The following is a 19,362-nucleotide window of genomic DNA, read 5'->3' on the forward strand; positions in this document are numbered from 1 at the left end:
CATCTAAGAAAGGAATTTCACCACTCACCATGAGGAAAGTGCAAACCTTCTGGGCTCTGTTTTTTGCAGTGTAACTCTATGTTCTGTCCTGTAAGAGATCACCAAGTTCCGGGCATCAGTGCATTTCCTCTCTGGTGCAAAGCTGTAAGAGTGCAGTTCTGAGACCCCACACCAACTCTGGCTTTTATGTGGGTGTTTCAGCATTTTGTCTCTATAGAAATCACAGCGAAATCCATAAAACTGTCTAAGAAGACATTAAATATCTCAAACTCTTTATTTGCAGAGATTAAACAAAGGCCTGAGGATATAAAGAGCAGTGTTATCCCTGCACCATAAAGTTATGTCACACCTGGGTGCTGTGGCCAACAGGGAACATTTCTGTGCTGCCGCAGATTTTGCAGGTTTGGTCATGTCCCATTTCAGTTTTCTCACTCTGCAGGGTGCTCCTCTATCCAGCTGGTCCTTATGCAGGAGCAATTCTTGACCTTTAAACATTGGTCACCACTCTTTGGTGTTCTTCCAGTTTAGCCACACACATTTGGAGATGGGGAGAGGGCACAAGGGCAAGGGACCCTACAGAGCATCTGAGTATTTTCTAATTCTGCCCCAAACATTCCTTTTTTGGCTCTATTTCCTCTCTGCTATGGACCCCTGGTGTATATCAAGGCTGGAAACATCATGGGCAGGATATCTGGGCCTGGACATGGGATTTCAGCTTCTGGCTTCTGGCATGGATGGTGTTTGGTTTGGTTTGGTTTGGTTTGGTTTGGATTGGTTTGGTTTGGTTTGGTTTGGTTTGGTTTGGTTTGGTTTGGTTTGGTTTGGGACTTCAGGGGAGAATGGATGAATTTTCTCCCCTTTCTGAGGTGACTATGGCTCTGTGCTCACCACAGTTCTTCAAATATTTCCAAATCACAAGTTGTACCTAGGAGCTGGGTTTTCTTGGTTCTACCTTTATTTTTCTCTTCCTTTTGTTTTTGTGCAAAGCTGCCCATGGTCAAATAAGCTCCAGCCTTGCTAGAACTGCCATCAAACAGCTTCTGAAATGGTCCAGGCTAAGATAGACCCCCTAATTTTAGAAGCCTGTCCTGTCTGATGGTGCTGGTGAACTCAGATTCTTCCACATCAAGTGGAGTGGTGAAAAGCCTCATCCATTAACAGCGGGCAGGAAAAATCAATGAGAAAGGTGATGGGGGGGAATTCCTTTTTTAATCCTTCAGGATCTCTCATTTGTTGCTCCAAAATCTTCCTTCCAAGGCACATTTGCAGGACCCTCTTTGTTATCCTAACGAGCCAGGCTCCGGAGAGTGACCGGTCCAACTCCTGGAGCCCAGGTTGGGCAGCGATGGATCCCAGGCAGGCTCGGCTCCGCTCTTTCTCTAGAGGAGTTTGCCACCTACTGATTCACAGGTTCCTCGGAGCTCCTGCCAAGACAAGTTGAGGGGCAAAGCTGGGATTTAGGGGCAGGTGGGCATTGCCCTTAGAGACGCGAGGCAGGGGCAGAGCGGGCTCGGGGGGCTGCGGTTCCAGCTGTGGAGCCGCAGCTGGCAGCAGGGGCAGGGGCTGGGTGGAAGCGCCCGGCGTGTGCGTGTGCGTGTGCGCTGTGTGTGGCGGGGGAGGGATGTGGATGAGGAGCGGGCTCTCTTTCTTCCTCTCGGGGCTCAGTTAATCCTGCTGCCAGGCGCTGCTCAGCGGCAGTCTCAGCGCTGGAGCCGGAGCGGGGGAGACGCGCATCCCGGAGGCGCAGCGGAGGGGAGGCGAGAGAGGCAGCTAAAGAGAGCAGAGCGGGGGAAAAATCAAATCTATGCTTGGAACTGGGCTTCTTTTTCGCCAATGCAAAAGGGAATATGCAGCACATTTTTGCCTTCTTCTGCACCAGTTTCCTAGGGGCGGTGTTAGGGGCCAATTTCCCCAACAATATCCAGATAGGTGAGTGCGGGGCTGGGGGTGATGGTCCCTGACGAGCGGGTAGGGGTGGAGAGGGGGTGGTGGGGGTAAAAACTGACCCGGTCGTGTGCTTGCAGAGGCACAATGTGTGTGTATGTGTGTGAGAGAGAGCCAGGGGCTGAACTGCGAGGGCTGGATGTGTGCGTTGGTACCAGCTTTGCCGGAGCAGAGATGGATCCATTTGGATTTGGGGGAGGGGTAGATTGGGAATAAATGCCTACACACACACACACACATACACACACACCTGCACAGAGGGAGAAAAGTGCCTCCGAAATGGAGGAAGTATGAAAAAAATATCTGTTTCTTGCCCTGAGAAATGCCTAGGCTGCCATTGTGTGTTGCTGCATTTGCAAAATCGGCGGTTGCATGATACATTTTGGTGAGGATGCTCTCATCTGTAGGTAACTGGGACGGGAGGTAACAAACAGACGCTCTCTTGTTGTTATTGCTAAAGAATAAGGGCAGAGCTATTGGAAGAAGGTCTTGCATTGAAGTCTCTTTCCATTTCATGCCACTTGCTTCCCCTGCACACCAGCAGTGCCTGTTTGATTCCTTCCTCCCTTCCTGTAACTTCTCCGTGCTCCTCTCCCTCCTTGCCCGCGTTAATTATTACTCTCCCATTGATCTTTATTGGTGATCGTTTGTAGCCTAGCCCCAAATTCCCTTCCCTTGCATGCCGGTTTTCTTTCCCGCCTCCCTTCTCTTTACAATGCCAATCAATTGCTAATCCACCAAGTTCAGGCAACTCCTGCCTGAGTCCAGCTGCACAATCAGTGCTTTTATTGCTGTTGATGCTGCATCCTTGTCTCCCTCCCTTCCTGTCTCCCCTTTACCCCAAATTTGTGCAAGATCCCGGATTTTTTGCCTTTCAACGAACGCAACTTGGCTACGAGCATCTGATTCCTCCGATATCCGTGATTAGGCTGTGGGGTGGGAGGAACGGGGGAGGTGGGGGGATATTGGTGCACAAATAGCCCTTTTCACACAAGGAGATGCCCCCTCTACTAAAGATGTGCAAAGTGACGTTGATGGCAGGTCCTTGCCTATTTGTTTCTTCCTCAAGTCGTCTTGGGCATTGATACTTTCTGCAGCTTTATTTTAATTCTCCCTTGTTGCTAAGTGCTTTGTTTCCCTCCTCCTGAAATGCCAATAGCAGTGCTTTCTTTAAATGCATATAGATTACAAGACTGGCGGAATTTAATAGCATCTCTCTGGAGGCTGTGAAGGGATCTGCTGCAAGCCAAGGTTCCTGCTGGGGGAGCAGCAGGAAACTTTTCCTAGGGCTGGGTTATCGCTGCACTTTGCTCCAGATCCATGGGGAAGCAGATGTTCTGAGCTTAGGTCCAGCCCGGTCCCAGTTCCTGCCCTGTTTGTATCATTCTGTGGTTCTGGGCTTATCTGTACTTCTGTATAGATTGATTCCTCTGAGGGTCAAGCTTTAAGTTTCCTGCCCAGTTTGAGTTTGGCCGCTGTCACCTGTTAAATTCAGGGGTTTTCTGTGCAAAAAACCTCCAGCAGCAGCAGCAGCTGTTTGGTCACAGTCCCGTGTCCCTCTGGCTGTCACTGCACTGTCCCCAGGCTCAGCCAGGCTGCCCCGTACCCCCGGGTCCCACAGTGTGGGGGGACCCCTGCAGCCCTCCTGTAGAAAGCTCTCCTCCTCAGCAGGGCTTGAACTGAGCCTCATTCCAAGTGAGGGGAGGAAGGAAGGATCTAGTTTTTCTTGCACTGAGGTGATAATGACAGAATTCCCATTCCTCATGCTTGAAGTTGTGGGGGTGAGGAGATTGAGCTGCACCCCATGGATTGTCCCTATGCTGAGCTGCCTGGCCTGGGGATGCAGCAGGGCTCCTGTATGTGATCCGGGGTTACATAACAGACATGTTGGGAAGGTTTTGTGCTCCCAACCTGTCCGCAGTGGGCACGGAACCCTTGGCTCTTGCCTTCTGGAGGATTTCTGAGTTTGGAAGCACTCCCCGGGCTGCAGTGCTGTGGGCTCTGCTCTCAGGAATATGTTGGACTGATGATGTTTCTAATATGAATGTTCTTAAGAGCTTTCTTCTTACGGTTCTGTTTTTCTCCCCAGGGGGGTTGTTTCCTAATCAACAGTCCCAGGAACATGCAGCTTTCAGGTTTGCATTGTCTCAGCTCACAGAACCCCCCAAGCTCCTTCCCCAGATCGACATTGTGAACATCAGTGACAGCTTTGAGATGACATACACCTGTAAGTACCAGCATTCACTCTGCTCTGCCTCTCTTTGGCTTCTTTATTCCTGGCTTGGGTTTGTTGGCTGTCTGAAATACGGAACATCTTGCACCAAATGTGCAGCTCACCTTTAGGGTCCAGGCAAGAAAACCCCAAACATACAAACAAAGGGTTTCTGAGTTGTTTTGGTTTGTGCTAAGGAATAGGGGTGAGGTAGTGCTGCAGTTATCCAACGTGTCTTGTGTTTCCCCTTCCATTGCACCCAAAGTGATATAAACCTCCCAACATTTCATTTCCTCTTGTTTCTCTAACCTCTGCCCAACTCATTACATTGAGATTTCATCCCCATATTTCCCATAGCTGTGATGCACAACAAAGACACCCCTTTCCACCCACAGAGTGCACAGAAGTCTCTGTTTAGTGTGAACAGCTTCTTCCTCAGCCCCAGTTTAACCATCTGTCCTTGTAATTTAAGAAAGACCTAGCAGAAGCCAGCAGCTTGGTGCAAGTGGAGCCTAAATCCACAATAAGGGCATGCCTAATAATGACAGAGAGGTAAGAGAGTTCTAGATTCAAGAAATACATTCATTGGCTCTAAAAGCAGACATTAAAGAATGAGTTTGCACCACGGAATTGATCTCAGGGTGTATCTGCATCCTGCTAAAGCACAGCACATTGCTTGTACTGTTCTCATTAGAAGATATTATTGGGAAAAAAACCCTGCTTTGCTAGATAAAGGCAAGGTTAGCAGCAACAAACAAGACCAGGAGAAGGAAACCAAATGAAAACTAAACCCATAATAGAGCCCTGTGGTTGCTGTGGCAGCCTTTGCTTTCCTTGGAGCACAGGGTGCAGTGCTGTGGGCGAGGGGCTCATGCCAGCAGGGTGTGATGCACAGAGAATTCTGTGGTTTGACCTGGTGTCAGACACTGCTGCTGACACTCCCTGAACCTGTGTGTGTGTGTTTGGGGGGTGTCAGGAGAGGCTGGAGGGAGCCTTCCCTTTACTGAGCCCGTTGGATTATTGTTGGCTGGCGTCTGTAGTGTCCTCTTGAGTCAGTGAAACATCCCCCCTGCTGCAGTTTAGTTGTGTGGGATAGAGGTGAACACAAACTGTTCCCTCTGCTCAGAAATGCACAGAAGGGATCTCCTGGAAGAAAGAGCCAGCAGGAGAATTAATGAGGCTTTTTGAAAAAAAGTTGTGATATTTTCTGTTGGAGGGTTTGCAAATACAAGATTTCAGGAATTTCCTGCCCAGTATGGTATAGGAGAGAGAAGTAACAATTTGGCCACACTTTCTTTGCAGTATCTAATGGCATATCTAAAGATTTTCTATTTTCTTTAATATCCCTCTATTTGCCAACTACAAGGTTTCCATCAAGGAAGAGCAACTATTTCAGCTCTATTCAATGGCACTTTCTTGGCAGGAAAATCAGACAAAATAGAAGGAAAAAGCCAGACCTTGTATCTATCAAGGGAAAACGTCACCCACCTGGGGTAGAGTTGCTGACTGTGGCTGAGGATGAGCTATTTCAGAGCTGATAGCAGGAAGAAAGCAGAAACTGCAAGAATACCACTCAGATAAATTCTCCATCTGCACATGGCTTTCCCTCCCTCTCCATGCCTGCCACTAATGGTTTTGTTTACAGCTTTGATGGCAAGACCATGACACCAGTTATGCTTCAGGAACCTGTCATTAGTGCTGCGGGGGCAGGGGTGGTCTCACAAAAGCTGAATGGAAGCAAGGCAGCCTCCCAAAGGATGTTATATTTGAGCTCTATGTAGGGCACATTGTCCTAGATCAGACCAGCAGAGCACTCTGCACAGTCCAACTTCACTTGTCCTCGTTTTGCTTTTCTTATAATTAAAAACTTCCTAAGTTCCTCCAGACTATGGAAGGCACCATTTGTTTTGTAAGCACAAAAGAAGGTGTCATTCCATGTACCCTAGGGGTGAAAAAAAAACCCCAACCTAAAGAAAAGAGGCCATTAGGAGACCTGATTTTAGTACTCCAGACCTGAAGCGAAACTTTTGTCAGGAATTAGCTCATTCTTCATCTTCCAGGTAATTCCTTGCCTGGCTGCCAAGACTAGATATCAGCAGAAAGATCTGTTTATTTAGAGAGAATAAAAACCCTGCCCACACAGTGGTCTTTATCTTCTGAGGAAAGACTGGCCGTGCTACCAGTTAAAAGTACCAGGTTTTGTTCCCATGGAGATGGAGAACACAGCATTTCCTTGCCATTGGCATTGCCTGCCTCTGTGACAGTTTACTCAAGGCTGTTTGGACCCCATGAACCTGAAGCCTCACCTGTGGGGGTCTCCAGCAGGACATCTGAGCAAGGTCCCAGCTCCACTGCACATCCTGCTGTGTGCTGGGATCCAGCTAAATGTACTCCTTATGGCAAGTGTCTGAAGCAGCATCCTTCAAAGCACAGAGCAGATATTAAGAATCAGTGCTGACAGCAGGAGCAAAGCCCTGGTTGGGCAGGCTGCGGGGTGGGGATGAGGTTCAGCACAGTGACAGCAGCCTGGCTGAGGAAATCGTGTGCAAAATGTGCCTGGGCATCGGCTGTGGCACTGCTCACTTCTGCATGGCACGGAGCTGCTGGGGATGAGCAAGCTGTGGTGTGACAGTGACAGTGACACTGGGTGCAGTGACACCGGGAGCTCCTGCGCAGGTGACAGCGCTGCTAATGACGCGCCGAATTGGTGACAATGACAATGACACCCATCCAAGGGGGGAATCTGGAGAATGCCCAGAGGCTGCTGTGGTCGCTGGGCTGTCACTGTGACAGCCCAGCAATAACTTTTACATTTCTGGTGTTTTCCATGTGGACTTTTTATCGTTACACAGTGATGGTGAAAAGCTCAATGCGGGTCCTGTGGTCCCTGTGTGCAACACGCCAGGAGATGATGGTTTTAGGAAAACCATAATCATTAAGAAAGCAAGAAGAGGTTGTGGAGATGTGTGGTGACTTCCTGTTTCATGTGTGGGGTTGATGCTAATGTTGTTGCATCACTGAGGCACGGGCACATTTCAATAACTGAAATATCTTCCTGAATTCATTCCATCCCACAGAATAGCTGGCAATGAACACGCTCCGTGGTTGCAGCTGGGTGCCTGATGGGGCTTACCCGTATGAAAGTACACACCTGCCACTCTGAGAGTTCTTAACTAAAGGTTAGGAGGCTTTATAATTTTGTGCTGTTTCTTCAAAGGCCAAGGAAATTGTTTAGGGAAGGAGGGTGAATTGAGAGTCCTTCCTTCAGCGGAATTACACAGCAGTGCCAGGTGACTGTAAAGGATAAAATGATGGTGTGGTGAGGATGAAATGTTTACCTGGTGACGTAGCAGAGCAAAAACCCTTCTGGTCAGCTTTAAAGACATGTTCAGAGCTTCTGTCTCCATCCATGTTTGGAAAAGAGCTTTATTCCCTCCACACAGTCTAGCAAACTCTACCATGCTGTTTTTTGCCATGTCTGGCTGCTCTCAGGGCAGACTCAGCACAGGAGAGTTGGTGCTGCAGGTCAGAATGCAGAGGGGTGGGAAGGGGGATGCTCTGTGCCAGATGCAAGGGCACAGGAGCTTTGCAGCTTAAGAGAGATCTGCAAATTCCTGTCCCTGGAAGGCCCACAGTGGATGGGAGCACTGTGTGCTGTTGACAGCAAAGGAATGAGAGGTTTCTTTCTTGAGTCAACCTGTGCTGGCAATAGTTTTCTCCTATTCTTCATCTCAGCCTCCAGCTGTGCACAGTGCAATGCGCATCCCCTCCTGTGCATAGCCCGGCTCCTCAGGGAGTATGAGTTGTTTCAGCCACAGCTCCATAGCTTTATTTAATTTGTGGTGCAGAGATTCCTGCTCTCAGCCTTTGGCTGAGGTCCCCAGGTGATGCTGGCAGCACCAGGCAGGCGTGGAGGCTGCTCTGGCTGTCCTGAGAAGAGGATGGCTCAGCAGCAGCCTGCCCTGGGTCAGCAGCTGCCACACAAGGTGAGTCACCAGCTTGGTAAATCTGCCCCTGCAAAACTCAGGCTGCTTTGCAGGGATGACCAGTGACTAAAATAACCCCTGTTCATCACTGAGCCCTGCAGCTTTGCCACCAGATTTCGTGTGCTTGGGTGGTGGGCTGCTGGCAAGGGACACTCAGGAGCTGCACACCTGAAACACAGGGGTCTGCACAGGACAGCAACAGGATTTTGCAGCTGCAAGAGAACTTGTAAAGAGGCTGAAAAACAATGAATTATTTATCCCTCTCCTTCCCTGTATGCACAGATACAGTTACTGTGGGGTCCTCATTCTGAGTGTATGCTGTGAGTGCTGCTAGAATATCAACAGTTGAATCTGTTCTGCAAATTAGAAAATGAACATGTAGTTTGGATTCTGTTCATATTTTATTAAGGCCTCCAAGCACCAATTAGAGAGGGATTTGTAGTGATCACTCACTCTGTGCTTATGTTCTTATCAATACCAGCAAGCTTACATCCAGATCAGCTATGAAATGAGGTCTTTCTTTTTCTTCTTTTCCTTGGATACTTACATATATAGATAGAGTATTTATAGAAATTGCTTTTTATCTCCTAAATTACCTCTCAGAGATAGGAAGGACTAGGGAAGCATTTGAATGTTCTCAAATGAGGAACTAAATTTGGTTTAATTAAACAATTATTGGGTATTGAATTTAAAGGAAGCCTCTTTGTTGACAAACATATGATGGTCACCATTTCTTGTAAAGGTGTTGCTGTAATTATTCCAGCAGTAATCAGTTAGAATGCAATTTTTATAATTAAGTTTCCACAGTCTAAATAAGCCCAGCCCTGTAACAGTTGTGATGTTTGTTGCTAAACTTGTTTCTATTTTCACAGTGTCAGAAATCTCATGTAAGTGCTCTGGGATTTTTTTTTTCCCTGCAGAGCTCAGGATGTTTGCTATGACTATTTAATGTGAGTTAAGCCAACAGAAACACAGATTTAATGATCAGATGCAGTCTGATTAATACAACACAGGTACTACAAGGAGATACATCTCCTTGGATTATGTAACAGGAAAAGATGTGATGCAGACAGATGAATCACAGAGCATCAATTCACGTTAGATCAACCTCAGGTTAAGGTTGCTCAGTTTTGGGCAGGGATGGGCTGTAGCTTTCTAGTAAGTGTGTGTTTGTTCAGTGAGATGCCAGCAGCTTGGAGTGTGCTGATGGGTGAAATCCTGCCAAACAGGAGGGAGCAGGTCCTGGAGGTGACATTGGCCCCCTGTGTCCCAGCAGGACCCTGGCGTGGGTGCTGGGTGCTCAGCGGTCACAGCCACCAGTGCAGAAGGCAGGAGCTTGTCCAGTATGACTTCCCCAAGAAGGAAAAGCATTTAGAACATGACTGCTGAGCCATTCCCTCAGCTGTGGCTGCCAGGACAGGGCAGGTTGTCTGTCTGCCTCCAGGGATCTGGGCATGGAGGGGTTTGGGTACATGTGGGCCAATTCCATCTGCAGGGAACTGATGGGGCTCCCCTTGTCTCTTGGCAGCCCTGTGAGAGGCTGGCACCTCAGGAAAAGTGTCCCCCAGTCTGGTGTGTCCATCTCTTCAAAGGCCATGGGGACACTTCTTCTTTGCATGACTATTTTTTTGCGTATTTAATTTTTTTTGTCCCGGGTGGTGGGAGAGTTGCCTGGGGAGAAAAGCAGATATGACGCCATAAGGAAAAATCAGAGGGAGGAATAAGGGGAATTTCACACCTGCAAATCTATCTGCTCATCTGGAAAGGATCCCAGCACTGGTGACAAGCAGAAAAGAGAGTGAAGAAGTAAAATCTGGGCTCTGCAGTAGGCAGAAGAGGGATTTGAGAAACAGTGAGCAGCACAGGCCAGACCTGTCCATTGTGTGACAGTCACAGCTTCCACTCACAGCTCATCTTTTCTTCTCTAAAAATAAAGACTTTTCATGTGATAGGGATTCTACTAGGCCAGAAGCAGACAGGCTTTATTTTTTGGCATTATTAGCAAGGTGAGAGTGGAAATCTTCATGTGACTACAAGGATTGCAGCGTGGGGAAGTGTGCTGTTCATTTCCAAAACTGGTGGGAATTTTAGATATATACATTTACATTTCCTTTAATAGGGTTAGGGCCCAAAGGCAGCAGCTCTCTGCCACCAGAAATGGAAAAGGTCCCAGTTAGCTTCAGTAACACGTGGATCTCAGAGCAAACACAAAACAAACATGCTCCTTAAAGAAGCAATAAGTCAGGGAGACTTTAATATTCTGAAGATCCAAATTCTCAGGGGTGCGGTATTAACACGAGTCTGAAGACAAAGATGCATTTATTTCAACTGCATTCCTTTAAAGAGAGGTTTTATTTCTCTTATTTTAGTTGTGTAGAAATGAAACAGAGCACTGTTTTTTGCAGTGAAGAGTTCCATGTGGAATTCTTTGGTAACACCTGAGGAAGTCAGGAGTTAGGCAAGGTGCAGAAGGGGATCCAAACCAAGCCATTTGCAACCCACCATCATTCCAGCAAAAAAATATTTCAAAATGGTAGTGGATTACTGGGGCAATAACAGCGTGGTATCCAGCAGAAACTGCTCCCTGCTCACCTGCTGAAGTGTTTGCTCATTAGCTTAAACAGTAACGAGCTTCCAGCTGATTTTCTCACACTGCCCTTTTAGCAGCCACCCACTTGTCCCCTCTGGGGCACTCTTAAGAAAAACACCCCCAGAAAAAAAACAACACAAAAAGACAAAGGCCTCCTGAACTGTTGATTCTTTTTTTCATGTAGATCAGTTATTTTCCCTGTTGCCTGCAAACCAAACGCTGCCAATCCTCACCCAGGGTTGCAATTCAGATTGTGCTTATGCTTCGCCAGACTGAGTGACCCCTTGAGGAAGCAGCAGTGAGAGGCAGTGAAGAAGTGAGTGACAGCTAAAAATTGCCATATCTTGGCTTCTTTAAGAGGGTCTTTTCATTCCTTGATTTTATTTGTTTTTGACAGAGTGGAGGAGTGCAAAAGAAAACAACTGATGTCTAAGATTGAGTTGTACTGATGGCAGGATTCTCGTGTGGATGTGGCATATGTGTCTGCATTTCTCTATATGCTATAGGAGTCTTGGCTTTGATTTTGTAAGTGAGATCCCGCCACCATGCTAATGGAGATGAAGTGGGAGGGAGATGAAAGGTTGAGGGCTGGAGGGTCAGAGGAGAGATACAGAAACCTCTGTAAGTAATCTGGATGCAGAATGCGGAAGAATCTCACATGAAATCACGGGCTATTTCCCACCTCCCCACCCTCCCAAACACTTTGCTTTGATCTTTGCTAGCAGTGTGCTTCAACAAGCAAAAGACATCAGTGATTACACAGATTCAGACGTGGTTTTTCTCCTGCTGGGCTGCCAGCATCCCCTGAGTGCCCCAGCCTTGTTGGCTTTCCTTCCACACAGCACCCACATCCCATTCAGTGCCATCCCATAGAGGGAGGACAGCACTGCTATTCTGGCAGGTAAACAGCAGAAAAAATCACCAGCAGGCCTGGGAGCTTGTGAGGAAAGCACAGGCAAGCAAAGTCCAACAGAGAGCACCCAGGGACAGAGGGTGAAGAAACCCTGGAGTAGGAGACCTGACGTGGGAACGGGGTGAGGCAGCAGCTCTGCAGGGGCTGTGGATGTGCAATAGGTGGAGTTCTCCCTTGTCTCTCTTTTCAGCCCTTAGCTAAGCAAGGGGAGGTTTTTCTTTCTGAGGGCTCTGCCTCCTTCTGCTCAAATCTGAACTGGAGCTAATGGTGTCTCCTGTTTGGTCAGCACCACAGCTCGGGTTCCTCCTGTCCTCCACCTTCCTGCGGGTGATGTATGGTAGTCATGTGTTGGGAGTGTTTGGCCAGGGAAAAGGGAGACAAATGCTGGGATGCAGACCACAGTGGGGTGAAGGTGAGCTGGAAAGGAGGCTCTTGTCACAGCATGCATGGCAGGGGAGGCTTGGGATGACCCCAGGTCAGCAGGGAAACGAGGGCAGGTCTGAGCCACCAGCACTGTGCCTGCAAGGGCTGAGCAGCCAGCAGAGAAAGAGGCCTGGCCTGCAGGGAGTTCAGGAGAAATGTCTTGGTGCAGAAGGTGATTAATGTCTTTAATGAACTACCAAAGGAAGTAATAGCAAGCCAAACCACACAGGCTGCAGTGGGGGAAGGGGTGAGGAGAGGGGGCTGTTGCAGTGAGGAGGAGGCAGGGAGCAGTGCAGCCCCAGCAGCAGTGCTGTGCCCAGCTCACTGTCCCAGAAAAACAGCCAGGCACAGCAGCTGTCCCCAGCCTGTCCCCTGCAAAGGCAGATCTGAGTGCATTTCATGGATTTAATCAGAATTAATTCAGTCTTCCAGCCTGTCTGCATTCTGGGGTATCCTGCTCAGCTCATTATGGCTGTGCCAAAAGCCACTGTCTGCAGCTTCAAGGTGTGGGGATGGCAATCTGGGTGTCCCTGTGCTCCTGTCCTGTGGGGACAGCAAAGGCAGAGGCTGTGGGGAGAGTGGAGCCTCTGTGAGGGAGTGGAGCCTCTCCTGCACTGTCAGGGAACAGATCTCCTCAGGTCCCAGAGTCTGGGACCTCGATTAGCCCTGGCTGGCAGGCATTAAGAGTCATCATTTGTTTGGGAACCTGCAAGAAATGTGTGGATGAAGTCAGGCAGATTTCTAACATTGAGTCATCTACGCCATAACATCCTCCACCTTAGCAGCCTTGAGTGCCAGACTCTCAGAGACCTCGGGGGGAGCAGATCCCAGCACCTCTCCTGAACCCACAGAGCCCTGAGCAGTCCCAGGGCCTGCAGGAGGTCACCCACCCCCAGCCACACACAGACTGGAAAATCTTGTGCTCCCAGGCATGCCCATGTCCATGTGCTGATGCTTGGAGCACAGAGAATTCACTGTGCAGCCCTCAGGTGGGACATGAGACAGCTCCTGCATTTCCATCCCTGCTTCCAGAGCAACCACACACCTTCAGGGATGAGCCCTTCCCCAAGCAGCCCACACCATTTCTTGTTCTGGAGAAACAAGCACTACTTTGGGGTACAGGCTTGTTCTGTGGAAGAGGAAACTCTCACTCAAGCATCATCACAGTTTTATGGGGCCTAGCAGTCACACTGTGTTGGAAGTACCAACACTCAGCAACTCAGGCAGCAGCTCTCAGTGGCCATTCCCAAACTTCTCTTCTTTGTTTGAGAATATTTAGCCCATCAGAGTGAGTCCTCACCTGTGCCCACATGTCCCCTGGTTGAACTTTTCCTTCCTCTGTGAGGTACCAGGTAAAGCAACAGAGCTGTGTTGATCTTGGCTGAGTTTAGCATGAGACTTTAGGAGGCAGGTGAGCTGAATCCTAACCCAAAGCATCTGCAGCTGCATTGTACTCTTCTGCTAATTCCTCAATACTCTGCTGAAGGTGACATCTCAGCAGTATCAAACACTTTGCTGCTCTCTCTGTGAGCAGCCTGTAAAGGCTTTGATAAAAGCAGGCAGCACATTGCAAACAGGCTCTTTGCAGTTGTGCCATTCTGATGAATTGCTGAGAAGTGAAGAAAACAGATGTTCATGGCACAGAAACTGCTCTGTTCGGGTTCTCCTTCTGGATTTTGGTACCGCACTGCAGTGGCCCCCCAAGGGCAGGGGCCTGGCATTGTCCTGTCAGGTGCTTTTATCCTCTTGGCCCCTTCTGTTTCTCACTTTTCCTGGGCTTGCTGCTGGCAGGAGTGTTTGCAGTGCTCTAACAGCTCTTTTGCAGTCTTTATGCAGCTCTCTTTCTCCCTCTTCCCGTTGATGCACTCCTGGCTGATAGTGCCTGTTCCTAGGACTGGGGAGCCACGGGGTTGGTGTCATCAGGGGAGGAATGCCTGCAGATGCTGTGGCATTTCCAAAACAGCACCCAGGGATTTGACTGAGCAACTCCCCCTAACTCAAATGGGATGACCACAGTTAACCCTTATACAGCACTGGAGCTAACAATCTTGTGGGAAAGGAAAAAAGCCCATTGCTTGGCCCATAAAAAAAATAATTTAAAAAGAGAGTAATTTCTATAGAGGCATCTGTAGCAGCTGAGACAAATCAGACCCAGAGCTCTAGATCAAAACACACCTGAAAATCTTGGGAATTCTGAATCCCATCCCAATCTGTCACGATTTCTAATTGCCATTTGGCAGCAATCTCAGAGGAGTTGCAGAACAATGTGCATTCAGGTTTCCTGCTTCAAGCCTGTCTCAGGACAGACAGCAAAAGTGTGAATCCAAACTAGCAACTTTAAAAACAAACAGGGGGTGAAAAAAAATTATCCCCAGGACTGTGGAGTGAAATCTAGAGCAGTGTTGTGGAGGCTGGGGATGGAGGGAATTGGGGCCAAGACATTCAGGTGCAGCAGCATCCCTAGGTGGGACCAGGGGAGCCTTTGGAGAAGGTGTTTGTGTCATGCAAGGTGTGTTTATCTCATCCAAGGTGTGTTTTTCTCATCCAAGGTGTGTTTGTCTCATCCAAAGTGTGTTTGTCTCATCCAAGGTGTCTTTATCTCATCCAAGGTGTGTTTTTCTCATCCAAGGTGTGTTGTCCCAGCTGTGCAGAGGGATGAGGTGTGTGGCTGTAGGACAAGGGGTGCCTGTGCCATAGGATGATTCATGTCCAGAGCACACGAGGTGCAGCACATAGGGGTGAGGTTTTTCCCCTAGCCATCCTTGCCTGCAGGCAATATAGCAAATTCTCCACTTTCAACAGCATCAAATTTACATTAAAAAAAAGACTCCATCAAAGGGAACTTGCACTTGAGAGTCTCCCTTTAGCCCCTGGAGAGCAGCAGGCAGACAGGAGCAGGAGGCTCCTTCCCATCCCTCGCTCTCTGGTGTTCTGTGGTTTTGGCATTGCAGAAATGGGAAGCATCTGTGAGCCCTTTGGATCACAAATGGATCTGGGAGCCTGCTACTTCTGCTAACAACTCATTTATTATCAGGGGGCAGAGGGTTTCTTCTGAGCCAGTGCAATCTATCATTTCTTAAAGACGCTGTGTGAGACTGAAGGAATTTGCTTTAAGAGTTGGCACCTGGAACCCAGTAATGAGTCCATTTTTGGGAAGACATTTCTTCCTCACTTCCTCACTAAGATTTCTTTTTCCCAGCTTCAGGAAGAGGGGAGAAGGATGTTCAGCAGCAGAGCACTCTTTACTCTGAGAAGTTGGAGCATCCCTGCTCTGAAAAATTGCTTGGGAGGTGCTTCTCTCCTACTTCTCCTTTGCTTCTCTCTCTCCATGAGAATAGAGTATTTTGCCCAAAATACTGATGCAGGGAAGGTGAAGAGGCTGGTCCAGCCCCTTTGTATGGAGCCCCTCTCTGGATTATTCTGCAGCTCCAGGCAGGCTGAGTCTGCCATGCACAATATCCCACCCACAGGCAGCACCTGCTGTGCCTGGCCTGGATTTCCTGCTGCTTCAGCACAGAGCTGCTTCCTCTGCCATGTCATCCCATGTGCTTCCCCAAAGTCTGGTGCTGCACAGTGCCTGTGGGGCCACCCTGGAGCCCCAAACAAGTCCCTGCAGCCAGAGACCTGTCCTGGAGGGTGCACTCAGCTCCTCCTCTCTGCCTTGGTTTGTCACAGTGCTGTGGGATATTTCATGTGGCACCCCCTTCCCCAAATCCTTGTCTCTCCCAGAGAGAGATTTTGGGATTATTTGGCATCAGTCTTGCACCTTGTTTTTTGTTTTGTCAGAGTTATGAGATGGCTGAGGAGCTCTAATGCCTTCTTTGTGTAATTTCTTTCCTCAAGAAGTGAGAGGAAAATAAAATAAGCAAGGGGATACACTAAGACATCAACGGTTAAAAAAAAATAAAAATCCTGAAGAGGGTGTATTGAGTTTTAGGCAGGTGGTAGAATCAGGCACAGACAATAAATGAGAGCTGAAGGCTCGTGGCAATTGCATTAGGGCAGCCTCTAACATGCTCTTTAAATGAACATTTGTTGCAGTTCATCCCATCCAGGCAGCAGCTGAGGCCAGCAGTGAGATGTCTGCTCTGATCCCTCTCACCGTGGGGCTCTGCAGCTCCTGCAGGCTCCAGCACACAAAAGGACAAAGTCTGAGCTCCCAAGGGAGCAGGGCCTGATGCTTTGGACAGTGTCAGCTCTTCTGCAAAGAGTGAAAGGCTAATCACTTCTCAGACATGCCGTGAAGTTGAGGGAGACTTTGACTTCCAGCCTCAAGTGACCTACCTGTGCCTTTGAGCCCTCAGCTCTGCCTCCTGTGTGTGAGACTGCCTGTGAGGGGTGGCTTTAGGGAGAAGTTCTATTTTAAGGGGATTTGGGATACTGTCCCATCCTGTTGTCCAGTATTTGGGTTGTTTGTTTTGTTGGTTTTTTTCCCTCAGTGAGACTCGACAGCGACATTAACGAGGCACACCAAAGGCACCATGAGAATACCTGGATTCCTTCTGGTTCTGCTGGGAAATTCTGGATGCTCAGAAGGCAGGGTGTGCTTTCTGTGCCTGCCAGTGTTGATAAATAAGTGGGGAGACCTGAGTAAGCACTTGCCTGTAGGAGAGGACACAGCTTTGAATTTCTGTTCAGACCCACACTGGCCTCATTAGCTTAGGCTCATATTTATAATTCCTCCTCTTGCTAATGAATCTGATGTCTCTTTGTGTAGGTCCCCAGATCCTTGGCAGGTGGGGATGGCTGTCTGGTGCACACCCAGAGCTCTCCCATGTCTGCTGGCACATGAGCAGCAGCCTGTGATGTCTGGGAGGTGGTGGGGGAACCACTCCTGTTCCCTCTTCTGCTGGCAGTGCCAGGCACAGCATATGGGTAAAGGCCACACAGGTGCTCTGAGTGGGTGAGCAGAGACTGCCTCTGCATGCAGCATCCTTGGGAATGATTTTCCCCAAGCAGACTCTTCATGGAGCAGCGAAGTGGAAGTGCCAAGGGGCCACACTGAGTGGCCACAGTCCTTATTTGTCAGCACCTGCTCTCCCTTGGCTGTGGTGACAGCAGGGAAATGTCCTTCACGTTGAGTGTGGGCTCATTCATCTCCACTCCCAAGGGATAACAGCACGAGCATGAATCACCTGCTTGTCTCTGTCCTCATCTTCCTCACCACATGTGGCTCTGGCAGCTTGGCAGGGCTGGGACAGGGACAGGGACAGGGACAGGGACAGGGACAGGGACAAGGCATCTGGGGAGAGGAGGATGTGAACCAGCTCTGCTTCTTCCCCTACTGCCCACAGGGAAGAGTTTAATCTCCCAGTGGGAGGAGATTGAGAGAGGCGCATTTATCACTGCCCCTGGCACAGGGGAGGATGGCTTCTCTTGAATTCACTTTTGTGCAGCACCAGGCAGCACTGCAGTGGGTGAAGCTTTTCCATTCAGCTCAAGCAATGTACCTTTAATTTCCCTTTTGGATCTTGAAGGCCAAAGATTATCAATAACTTTCTATTGAATATTCTTTCTTTTGAAACTTCCTTTGGAGGAAAAAAAAAAAGGTTAAATGCCATGGATACTCTGCTTATCTGAGCCAAAACTCTTATCCCACCAGGATTAGGACTTCATTAGATGAAACATTAGGGGCAAGTGGTTTGGTTTGTTGTCTCCATGTGTCTTCCATGCTTCCTCTCCCCTCCATGTAGAGAAGGCAGTTTGGGGACACTTCTCTCCCACCCAAAATGCTCAACTGGTTGTGACTGGAAACCCATCAGGCCTTTAAGGAGTCTGAGTGGACCATGAGCCATCCTTAGCCTAGGGAGATCAAGGAGATATCTTCATGCCCACCCTAAAGAAATTTTAAAAATCTCAATTTTTTTAGGCTCACCTCTTCCAAGGCAGGAATTTCCATAACCAAATGACTACATGCAGCCCAAATTTCAAACTCCACCCATATTCAAATTTCCCAGCAGACCCAGTGTAGATACAATGGAGGCATTTCAAATAAGGAGGAATGTATATTCCGTTTTGTTTTTCATGCTGTGGTTTAGTAGCTGTGATTGCGGCGAGACCTGGAGTTTTCCAGCCTGATCTTGGCAGAGAAAAGCAGAATATATCTAACTACCACAAGAATTATAATTATTGCTAGGCTTTTCTGTGGTTTTATCAAAGTAGGAAGTGAGTTCTGGGAGGGCTGCAAATAAATGCTTTTTCCCAGGATGTCCCCAGGTTGGATGGACCCTGGCACAAGCAGGTGCTTCCCACTGGGACTCCCTTCTGAGATGCAATCAATGACAAAAATTACTGTTGGGACAGCCAGGGGCACTGAAATCTATGTACCTGATGCAATGTCCTTATCATCCCTGTGTGGGAAAACAGCCACTTATTGCCTATAAAAATTTTTATTTTCTAAGGATATTAGAGGTTCCTGTGTAGGTGGGGGCATTAGCTTTATTTAAATGTTCAAAATATTTATTGAGGACATGCTTCCTCTATATTTTCTCTTGACAGGATGCCCCAAATCCAGTGACATTAATTAGCTACTTAAACTTTTTTCCCCCCCAGCTATGGCCAAATCTCTCTGGATTAAGCAGCACAGCAAAGATTTAACAGAAAGTTTAAATGAGAAAAGCATATGAGAGGAGAAATTTAGGATAAGGTTCTGTGCCTGTTAACTGATGGCATTTATGAATTATGGCTGAGAGATGTCATATCAGTGGAAATGGAAAACAGCTTAGTGGATTATAAAAATACCCTCTATAAACCATTTTAATGCCTAAATTTTTTAAGTCTCTTATGGTAGGTGTCATAAAAATGAATTCTAGCAGAAAGGATAGAATTTTTCCCTGGGTAAACTGGCTAGCTGGTGATTAGAGGCTGTCAGGGAGAACAAACCCTTGACAAGGCTGAGGTGGAGTTTGGCTGAGGACAGCAGTCTCCCGTTTCTGGGGAGGTGAGTTTGCTTGTGGGTGAAGCAGATCCAAACCTGCAGGGTGAAAATCCCTGCAGCCAAATTCCTCCCATCCCAAGGAGGCAGTTTCTGATGCCCCACCGTCCCAAGGAGGCAGTTTCTGATGCCCCACCATCCCAAGGGGGCAGTTTCTGATGGAGAGAAGGAGAGGAACACTGAGGAGTGAGTGGTGGTGGCTCACCGGTGGGGCAGGAACTAAAGGGGGGTTTGGAATGTCCATCCCTGCAGTGCCCAAGGAAGGGCTGGAGGTGGCACTCAGTGCTCTGGGCTGGGGACAAGGAGGGGATGGAGCACAGCTTGGACTTGGTGATCTGGGAGGGCTTTTGCAACCAAAAT

At 48.4% G+C, this 19,362-nt stretch overlaps 1 protein-coding gene across 2 annotated transcripts in view; it reads left to right on the top strand.

The window, feature by feature from the left end:
• Positions 1-1,670: 1,670 nt before the first annotated feature.
• GRIA1 (glutamate ionotropic receptor AMPA type subunit 1) overlaps positions 1,671-19,362 on the top strand; it is a 121,098-nt gene continuing 103,406 nt past the window's right edge. For both annotated transcript variants that reach the window (XM_005418752.2, XM_005418751.2), the window contains exons 1-2: positions 1,671-1,929; positions 4,034-4,171. In XM_005418752.2, coding sequence (XP_005418809.1) covers positions 1,848-1,929; positions 4,034-4,171 — 220 coding nt within the window. In that variant the 5' untranslated portion in view covers positions 1,671-1,847. The remainder of the gene's footprint in view (positions 1,930-4,033; positions 4,172-19,362) is intronic.

The sequence above is a fragment of the Geospiza fortis genome, unplaced genomic scaffold (genome assembly GCF_000277835.1).
Source record: "Geospiza fortis unplaced genomic scaffold, GeoFor_1.0 scaffold55, whole genome shotgun sequence".
NCBI lineage: Eukaryota > Metazoa > Chordata > Aves > Passeriformes > Thraupidae > Geospiza > Geospiza fortis.